The sequence below is a fragment of the Nothobranchius furzeri genome, chromosome 5 (genome assembly GCF_043380555.1).
Source record: "Nothobranchius furzeri strain GRZ-AD chromosome 5, NfurGRZ-RIMD1, whole genome shotgun sequence".
Taxonomy (NCBI): Eukaryota; Metazoa; Chordata; class Actinopteri; order Cyprinodontiformes; family Nothobranchiidae; genus Nothobranchius; species Nothobranchius furzeri.
The window spans coordinates 8,844,596-8,854,671 of record NC_091745.1 but is presented as its reverse complement, the minus strand read 5'-3'; the positions used below and the strand labels follow the sequence as shown (position 1 = coordinate 8,854,671).

The 10,076-nt window shown below is 46.4% G+C and overlaps 1 protein-coding gene and 1 long non-coding RNA gene across 2 annotated transcripts; one reads left to right on the top strand and one right to left on the bottom strand.

Moving 5' to 3' along the window:
• Positions 1-894: 894 nt before the first annotated feature.
• On the top strand, positions 895-3,337 carry LOC129163278 (uncharacterized). Its single transcript, XM_054740225.2, has 8 exons — positions 895-999; positions 1,084-1,188; positions 1,264-1,296; positions 2,221-2,268; positions 2,381-2,472; positions 2,553-2,863; positions 2,958-3,170; positions 3,253-3,337. The coding sequence occupies exons 2-8, from the start codon at positions 1,156-1,158 to the stop codon at positions 3,315-3,317; spliced, it is 795 nt and encodes a 264-aa protein (XP_054596200.2). The 5' UTR covers positions 895-999; positions 1,084-1,155; the 3' UTR covers positions 3,318-3,337.
• A 518-nt stretch (positions 3,338-3,855) lies between these two features.
• Positions 3,856-8,796, bottom strand: LOC129163280 (uncharacterized). The gene is made up of 3 exons (XR_008563136.2): positions 8,660-8,796; positions 4,128-4,191; positions 3,856-4,041 (listed from the first exon to the last, which is right to left on the bottom strand). It is a non-coding gene; the product is annotated as an uncharacterized lncRNA (long non-coding RNA).
• Positions 8,797-10,076: the final 1,280 nt, after the last annotated feature.

The following is a 10,076-nucleotide window of genomic DNA, read 5'->3' as shown; positions in this document are numbered from 1 at the left end:
ACACACACACACGTTACATTGTGATTTCTTAGTAAATATTCTATTTGGCGAGAGATAAATTTTATTGTATTTATCCTAGTGAATCTATAATTAAACGGGTAAACTAGCAGTAGCACATCCAACATCAAAGAAAGTAAAATGTTATTATCAGGAAAGGGAGAATGATTAAGTGGTTAGCAGCAGTGTGCTAGATGATGGCCCCCTCCATGAGGCCACCACAGCTCAGCAGAACATCATTGTAGCTTCTTCTGGGGAGAAAAACACTTAGAGAAAAAATAAAGTTAACAGCTGAAATAGCAGGAAATAATACAGTTAAAGAGCAGATTGTAGAAGAAAGAAACCCCTGGGTTAAACTGGTCTGTCTACTGCATAATGCTGAACTCTAACATGTGTCCTCAGGGAAGGACCTGATTGGTGTCCAGAACCTGCTGAAGAAGCACCAGGCTCTGCAGGCTGAGATCACAGGTCATGAACCTCGCATCAAGGCTGTCACCCAGAAAGGAGAGACCATAATGGAGGAAGGTAGAGCAGGTCTGGTCCTGACATGTTTCTGAGGTGTCTGCAGGTTCTGGCTCACTTTGTTTGGGTCCAGGTCACTTCGCTGGTTCAGAACCCTCGGCCCGTCAGAACATTCTTATCCACCACGTTCTAACACCAGACCTGTTAACCCGACAGCAACAAGTGGCTCCAACTGACGATGAGACCGGGAAGGAGCTGGTTCTGGCTCTGTACGACTACCAGGAGAAGAGTCCTCGAGAGGTCACCATGAAGAAGGGCGACATCCTCACGCTGCTCAACAGCACCAACAAGGTTCGTGTGCCCTTCACAGCCGAGGAACGACCTCCAGCTCAGAGCGAACATCTCCACACCTGCTTTGTGTTTGTGTGACTTTAGGTTGTTTTACTTGAACTCGCGTCTTTAGCTGAATGAGGATGGAGAGACGGGTCGGACCTGGAGCAGGTCGAGGTCTTGCAGAAGAAGTTTGACGACTTCCAGAAGGTCGGACTTTTCCTCCTCTCCGTCTTCCAGCAGCAGCTGTCAGATCAGCTCAGGTGATAATCAGCAGGTGCTTTTGTCCTGCAGGACCTGAAGGCCAACGAGTCCCGCCTGAGGGACATCAACAAGGTGGCATGTGAACTGGAGTCAGAAGGTCTGATGGCTGAGGAGGCTCCTATGGTTCAGGCTCAGGTGAGCGTCACCTGTCTGCAGCAGCTGGTCCCTCTCACTTCCTGGTTTGTTAACTCTGCTCGTCTCTGTTTGTAGCAACAAGAACATCTGGGTTCTGCTCCTGGAAAGGTGCGTGTTGTCCTCCACCAGAACCAGACGTGGTGTTTTTGTTACCACTCATTTGTTTGTTTACAGGATGAAGCCGACTCTAACCCCGGCTTTCCACAGGAGTCGTCAGCAGCACGTTACTGCAGCAGCAGGTCATAGCTGCTGATAGGAACCGCTGTGGTCAACAGAACCTTTTCCACCGGAGCCGTCAGCAGCGCGAGTCGGCCGCGTCTCAGGAGCAGCATGTCGCGGCCTTTACGCGCCGGTTCTATTTTCTACGCGCGACGCCTCTGAAACGGGTCAAGTTCGACATTTTTGGGGAAGGAAAGACAGGAAATCGGACGTGGAAATTGAGAGAAGCTACCGAGATTTTCAGAATAAAGAACGTACTGCCTTCCGGTTGCTTTACTTTTAAAAAAGGTTACTAACTGCGGCCCCGTGAGAAGTTATCACCTAGCTAGCGGTCTCCTTTGTTTTTCAGGTCCGTATTGGCGATTATAAAACGGACAGAACATAAAACACAAACCATGTTGTAGTTTTCTCCTGCTTGTTGTTGTGTTTACTGACGAAGTCACTCGTGTGACTTCGTGCTCGGTCGGTGGCAGCTGCTCCCCTGCTGCTTCGCGTCTCGTGGGAAGGGCCAAGCAGCAGCTTACGCAAGCAAGACGTGCTGCTGCAGTAACGTGCTGCTGACGGCTCCGGTGGAAACCCGGGGTAACACGGCGTCACCCTAGAAGGTGAGTTCATTCAGCTGATCAGAGGTCACCTCTGATGGCCGCAGTCACGGCCGACCGTGCTGAAATCACACAGGAATTCAGGTGACCCGGCAGGCACCAGGTGCTGGTGAAAGTGGGGACATGTCAGCTGGTTGCCATGGCTACAGTTATCTTTATGCATCTGTATGACTGCTGACTGGTGTGTGTTTCCTGTGACCTTTGACCTCAGACCGTACGGTTGGGCGTTCAGACGACGGCTAACTTTAATTCCATCAAGGTAAGAGGAAGCTCTTCCCTTCCTGTCTGAGCGATCCGTCTCCAGGTTTCCTCGTCCGGCGTCCAGCCCGCTGGCGTCCACCTTCATCTCACTGGGTTTGGTTTCTCTCCAGGAGCTGAACAACCGCTGGCGCTCGCTGCAACAGCTGGCTGAAGACCGGAGCAACATGCTGGGCAGCGCCCATGAGGTGCAGCGCTTCCACAGGTACCCCGCACACTTATGCGCCGCTTATGGGTCAGTAGAGTTTGGACCCACACTCAGACGGAGTTCTGATGTCTTCTCAGAGACGCTGATGAGACCAAAGAGTGGATCGAGGAGAAGAACCAGGCCCTGAACACAGACAACTACGGCCATGACCTGGCCAGCGTTCAGGCTCTGCAGCGTGAACATGAAGGCTTTGAGCGTGACCTGGCAGCTCTGGGTGATGAGGTCCGCTTCCTGATCGGTACCAGGACCCGGGTTGTCTCTGGAGACACGTTCTTCATGGTTCTGGTGACTCCACCCCAGCCGTTCCTGATCAGCGATCAGCGGGGTGCTTTCCTATTTATGGTGGATGGAGGACACAATTTGACGCCAGAAGATTGCCTCAGTTTTGGTAGTAACCAGCCACTCGTGTTACCTCTAGTGTTCCTAGGATTAATGTTATTTTGTAGTGTTTTTGCTCTTATATTGGATTTACCATTCTTCAGGATTCCTGTCGACCTCATTGGATACTGACCTCTACTCCAGGATTTGGATATTCAACACACGGACCTTATCACCACCCTCCATAACCCACCTCTCATCTCACCCAGTGCCCCATCCACCAGGACGCCCCGCTTCTCTCCACCTCTGCTCCCTCTCCTGCGCTTCCCCCGGCTCTCTACCTCTCCCTCCTCCAGCCAACACATACACCCACCACAGTAAGTCTGCTGAACACCTCTGCCTGCCTACAATGGATTTTGAAACCAGAACCTAAGCTCACCTGTGTTCTCCCTCCTCCAGACGCTGAGCTGTTGTTGCAGTTCCAACCACAGACTTATCTGTGCACCTTAAGTTCCTCCTTATAAATAAATCATTTTTTCCATCAGTTTTTGGTCAGTGTTGTATTCTGCATGTCTTGGGTTAAGTACCTTCCTCCAAACATGACACTCCTCTTCAAAGAGCAAATCTGTTCAGCACATTCTGACAGACAGACCACCATTCTTCTGTCATGATGCTGTACAGGACATTTTTAGAGTTTTTCTTTTTAAAGATAAATAGGATTACATTTAAATAGCAATACTTTCACATTATTTTCCCACACTTCTGTATAACTGTATTTTGTTGTTTTTCAATAAAGAATGACAAATTATTTAAGTTTGGATTTGTTGCACACAAATATATATCTGTAAAAAATATCTACAAAGCTAATGTTTACATAACAAGTATGATTGGGTTTTGCAATACGGCACTATTTTAGTAAGATTTTTAAACCAAGTAAAGTTAGTAAAGAACACATGTCTATTGTCTGCTAAGAAACTGTTGGGATTTAAAATGGGCCTGTTGTACAAATAACTTGTAAATGATTATTCCTCACTTTTGTCTTAACCAAAGAAATTCCAGTAATTGAGCAAAAACATTTATTTTTAACACTACATTTTATAAAACAGGGCGCAAAGTGTCGGCACATGTATGTATGTCGATGGTCCGCCCCAACCGAACCAGGAGACACAGACGTCAGGGAGGCCAAGGTTGTCTCTGCAGCTCTCTGGGCACCACGCCTCACATAGCTGTCTCCAATGATCCAAATGGCTATGGAGAAAAAATAACAGGTTTGTCATAATTGTTTAAAGTACAAAACCATACATGAAGTGGTGAGACAGGTATGTGGAACTTACACTTGCTGCTTTGTGTAGCTGATGTTGGAGAGACACAGGCTGCCATGGTGACATTTAAACAGATCTAAGAAAAAAATGAAAATTAAAAACTCCAAGACCTCATGTCATATTTACTAATCAGCTATGGCTGATTTATTGTTTGGATCACAGTGAGTTACACTAATTCTAATATATTTTTATTTCTATTATACATACATACTTTTTAACTGTTATTTTCACATGACTGTTATCAGGCTCTCTTGTTCTGGTTCTCATGATAATCCCGTGTCTTCCAGTAAGTTATCTTGTGCTTACTTCATCTGTAGAATGTCTCTTTACTTTTGGTAAATTGTACTGAGTCCAGAATAAAGACTAGTTGGCTGTACAAGATACAAACAAGTATTACATTTTGGAAATATATGAAATGTAATTACGCTGCTAATTTAGCTCAAATACTAATAACTGCCATATTTTCCGGACTATAACTCGCACTTTTTTACATATTCTGGCTGGTCCTGCTACTTATACTCCGGAGCGACTTATATAACAAAATATGTAGGCTACACCGCGCTGCTGCGGGCCGACTCCGACCCACACAAGAATGAGTTCCCCTGTCCCGCTGGGAGGGTTTCAAACACCGCCAGCATCTGTTAGAGCCTGTGGCGGGGTGCTGAGGGCCGGCTCCAGCCCAGGAATGAGTTCTCCTCGCCGGCCGGGAGGGTTTGAAACACCGCCATCCTCTCCTCTGCTGGCTGTTGTTCATTCTGTTATGGTTACCGGTGCTTGTGTTGCAATGTGAAACGCTTGGTCTCAGATTTTGTAAGAAAGATAATAAAATGTCCCCCCAAAATACGACTTAAATATATTTTCTCTTCTTCATGATACATTTAATGGCTGGTGCGACTCAGGAGTGATAGCGCCGAAAAAAACTGTACTGAAAACTTGCTCAAAGCAAAATGTTTTCATTACGGAAATAAATTATAAACTTACCGATTTAAAACTTTTTTAATACAGGTACTTCTCACGAACAGGCGCAGAAAACCTCCACCTAAACTCCGTGTAAGGTTCAGGTCGATGGGTGTTCCAGTTAGCTCCGGTTGGGTTGAAGCTAGGTGGCTACATCCGTTAGCTCGGCTCCCACCTCCGCTTTAGCTTTGGGTTAGCCAGGGTTAGATTCAGGTTAGCTCGTAGCTAGTTCGCCTGGGTGTCGTCACTCGAGCCCAGCCTTACAGCCACACCCTCAGCACCTCCTCTCTTCCCTTTTATGGAATTGTCTGGGCTGGACGGAACCTGTGACACGGTCAAAATGGCGGTGGTGGCCACCTCCCATTATAGACAACAAACGTGTTATTGGAGGCAATGGAATCCGTTTGTCCAGTATGTACAGTCTATGGGACTCCCTCCCACTAGGGCAGTGGTCCGAAATTAGCGACCCGTGGGCCAAATCCGGCCTGCCAGACTTTTCCGCCAGCCCCCAATTCTTCAGGCCCAAGGGCCTCCAAATATCAATAAATATCGTCATGCTGTACCACTAAAGAAACGTCAGGACCTTGGCCACAAGAACATGTAAACCTTTTTTGAGTTAACTAAAACTGCAATCAAAACAGTGACCACAAATCCCTCATGTGTGAGTGTTTTCAGTCGATTCACTCGGTACAAGAAGGCACTATGGGACTTATCGAAATGTCCCATGAGCAGCTATTAAACTTGGGTTGAGATTGCAATCTAAGATGGCAAGTCAGACCCAGCAGAAAGAACTGCATGCGCTACTGAAGGGGCCGAAACATCCAAATGGTCAAACTTCACAAAAGTGTGGTGTGTTGCTTGCAGCTGAGCAAATGACAAACTGAAACACCTTTTAAACAGTGCCCAAGAAGCAGCCACACCTCTAGTAGAGTGTGCCCTTACCCTTAGGGGAAGCTGGGAGCCAGTGACACTGTTACATGGGGAAATTCTCTCCACAATCCAATGAGAAAGTCTTTGCTTTGACAAAGCTTTACCCATGGAGGGTTTGGCGAAACACACAAACAGTTGGTCTGTTCTTCCGATACTCCAAGTTCAATCTATATAAGCCAGAGCACAAACCGGGCACAGACAATGCAGCCTCCTCTCCTCCTCAGAGGCAAAAGGAGGACAACTGAAGCCCGAAAGCACTGTCAGGGAACAGAATACAGAATAGTTCAGCAGGATGACCTTGAGCAAATATGCAGCATTCAGATGCAGGGTGACACTAGATTCGTCTGATGATATTTTCAGACAGGAAGGTTGGACTGAAAGAGCATGAAGATCTCCCACCCTCTTCACCAATGCTAGGGCTAAGAGCAGAGCTGTCTTATAAGACAGAAGCTTCATGCTGATCGATTCAATTGGCTCAAATGGGGGACCACACAGGGCCTCCAGTGGCAAAGTGAGGTCACAAGAAGGGACAGAAGATCTAATAATGGGCCTTAGTCTGCGAAACTCTTTCATGAACCGAACGGCTAAAGGGTGAGCGCCAGGTGGAGGTGGGGGTCTCCACCCTCCCTGCCCTGGGCGCCCTGTGTCGGTGCCTTGGCTGCTGCTGTGGATCTGCTGCTGTCGGGCGGATGGCTCCCCTGATGGCGTTTCCTTATTCTTATCTTTGCTGGTTTGGCTCATATGATCTCAGCCATTTGTATGTTTTTCATTGGGGGGAGGGCATGTGCGTGTGTGTGTGTGTGTGTGTGTGTGTGTGTGTGTGTGTGTGTGTGTGTGTGTGTGTGTGTGTGTGTGTGTGTGCGCACGCGTGCGTGTGTGTGTGTGTGTGCGTGTGTGTGTGTGTGTGTGCGCGTGTGTGTGTGTGCGCGTGTGTGTGCATGTGTGCGGGAGGATGAGTGTTGTAAAGGGGTTTTCATTGTCAGACTGTTTTAAAAATTCTGGAGATGGGAGGGAATGTGGGTATGCGGGGCCTTTTTAATTTGTTAAGCACTTTTGAGTTGCATGTATTGCATGATTAAGTGCTATATAAATAAAGATTGGTTGGTTGGTTGGTTGGTTGGTTTGGGTTGGGCTGGCTGGCTGGATGGATGGATGGATGGGTGGATGGATGGATGGATGGATGGAAACTCCATTAAAAGATTCATGGCAAGCTGAAATGGCTGCCAGGTAGACCTTTAAAGTGGAGAATGACAAGTCCTTGTCCAACAGATCCTGTAGAAACGACAGAAGGTCCACAATGGAGCTCTGGGAGGGAACTCTTGACCTGCTCAGAAGAAGACGATCAAGATAAAAATCCAGAGGTGCTCAGACACCACACCTCAAAAACGTTCCAGGGGCCACCAAAATCAGAGACAGGCTCGGCCTGTGCACTCTCTGCAGTACTGCTGGGATTAGTTCCAGCAGAGGAAAAGCATAGAGAACATTGGGCCAAGGGTCCAAGCATCCAATCCCATTGGAGCAGTCTGATCCGTTTAGGAGAAGAACAGGGGACAGTGTGTGTTTGCGCTTGACCCAAACAGATCCACTACTGCCCTGCCGAACCTCAGCCAGATCTGGGACACCACCTCGGGGTGGAGCCTCCATTCCCTTGACAAAGGTCTGCCCCGGAAAACAAGTGTGCCCCGTGGTTGAGGCAACCGGGGACATAAGCTGCACTGAGAGACAGGAAATTCAGATTGCACTAGTGCAGTAATGTGTGGGTCAGATTCAGTAGAGGAAGAGAGCATGTTCCTCCCTGTCTGTTTACATGTGACACCACAGTCACAGCCTAACCAGTACATGCTGACCTCCCAGGTGATGACTGAAATGTTTCAAGGTCAGAAACATGGCTAACAGTTCCAGAAAGTTGATATGGAACCTCGATTGGGCTGAGGACCATACCCCCCTCACTGCCAAGCCCCCCAGACTCTGAGAGAAGTGTCTGTTGTCACCTGACCGAACGAAGGCAGAGAAGCTGAAGAGCCGCCATGAAAGATGACGCTCTGCGGGCGAAGAACGCTAGCCAGAATGAAGTAGAGTCCAGCCAGCAAGCCGTTAAGCTATCTTTCAATAGCGTAGATAAAAGCACTGCCCTAAGCTGAAGGAGGAAAAGATCGCCTTTTCCTTTCTCTCTGAACTCACACTGAACAAAAAAAAAAAAAACCAAATATGTCTCAAAATTGGCACAAAGTGTAATAAACTGTGCAGATATCAGGCTAGGCTCGCCATAATGTTGTGATTAGAAGTTTGTATATTTATATACTTTAATTAGATAATTTAATTACCTGATTTTGTATATTCATACAATCTAAGTAATCAATCAGAAGAGGTTGTTTTTATCATCAGGGAGTTTACTTAAACACTTTGTATTGACTGAGAGACAAGAAAGAGAGATAGAGTTGGGATCGTTTAAGAATCTTTAATTTCTATAATTATAAATTCTTACAATCTACCAGGACTATCTCAATGATGAATGCATATGGATTTGGATGTTTTGTGTTGGTGTGTGTGTGTGTTTTGTTCAGAATCTCTAGGATGACGTAGCGAGTCTGGTTTGTTATGACTAGGCTACCACGAGGCTTCAGAAGCTGATGACATGAGCCGCCATATTGCCGTACCTTAGATGGAGTCTCCTGTGTAGATCAGGGTTCCAAGACCTCGGTTGTACTGGAGCTGGTGAAACAGCGGTCACAGCACACAACGCCCGTCTGAGGATAACTCCGTTAGTGGTTGGCAGGCGTCAGCAAGTTCACTCTTATTTTGAAAGAAAGTTGTCTCGATGGTACAAACGACGGAAATCTCAAGCTTGACAGATCTCAGCTTAAAACAGGAAATACAGATGGCCAGCCTGTATTCCTCTTTGCAGTGATGGGTTGAGCTGGTTGAAAACAATGTTGAGAGTATGATGTAACTCCTTGGAGCTCGGATCGAGCAGAGCTGATGTCAAAGTGGAACTAAACGTGGAACAGACTTAAAATGGCGTTGCCTTCTTTTTATATCTCCCAGTTGTTTAAGAATCTTAGTAAACCGGATTGGACAACTTTCATAAACAAACCAGATTGTGCCCTACCACAGACGAAAGTTCTGATTGGTTGAAAACAATGTGTCATGCGTTTCCATGGTAATGCAAATCAGTGTGTCTGGTGCAGCCCTGTTTATTCATTTAAACACATAACTCATGACATCTTTATTTCACAGATCATTCACCTGATTATTAATGATCAACAAATGCTTTGATTAGCTTATCACAAATAAAGTACTTTGATTAATCAATGAAAAGCGTTCTTCTTCTGTTCTTCTGTCTCTTCTCCTGGAATGTAAACATACTGAACCAAGCGTCCGACCTTGGCGGTGTTACTGTGTGAAGGGGCAGCTGTTAAGGCCAGACCATTATAAGCTTCCTAACGCTACACTAGTTTTAGGTCAGTTCTCAGTGAGGTGAAAAGCATAAGAACTGAGTAATGGCGCTGTCACTTGTAAGTGGAGGGCAGGGCCTCCACACATTGTCACGTTCATTTGCCTTACAGATGTAATTAGATGTGTCTTAAGCAGTGTTGGGACTAACGTGTTATTAAATAACGCGTTACAGTAACTACGTTATTATTGTGGTAACGTCCACGGTAACTAGTTAGTTTGCCGAAATCAGGAACGGGTTTATCGTTGCTGGGATTTAAATAGGCTCGTTATTCGGTAACTTACGTGCCAAGCTACGGACCGCAGTTTCCGTGTTGGACTTTTTTTAAACAAACTTTATTGAAAAGGATTGGACACCGACCACCGACATGCCAGTGAACAAAGTTACGTTTCCGAAAAAGAAAAAAAAAGGTTACGTTTCCGTGGTGGACGTAAAAGCGCAGGTGACGCTGTGATGTAACGCACGGAGGCTAGAACTATGGCGGCAGATTATTTAGTTTCTCTTACTGAGGCTAAAAATACTTTAAATTTGCCCATCAATACTGAAGATGAGGTCTGGTGCAGTTCAGCTGTTTTCTGTTAAGTTTACAAAGAATGGATAAACCTCAATGTGTTTATGTT

Excerpts from the sequence above, each read along its gene's own strand:
- LOC129163278 (XM_054740225.2), top strand. The coding sequence starts at position 1,156 with ATGGCTGAGGAGGCTCCTATGGTTCAGGCTCAG. Across the intron at positions 2,864-2,957 it reads AGAAGATTGCCTCAGTTTTG|GATTCCTGTCGACCTCATTG; the intron begins GTAGTAACCAGC and ends ACCATTCTTCAG. Across the intron at positions 3,171-3,252 it reads CAACACATACACCCACCACA|ACGCTGAGCTGTTGTTGCAG; the intron begins GTAAGTCTGCTG and ends TCCCTCCTCCAG.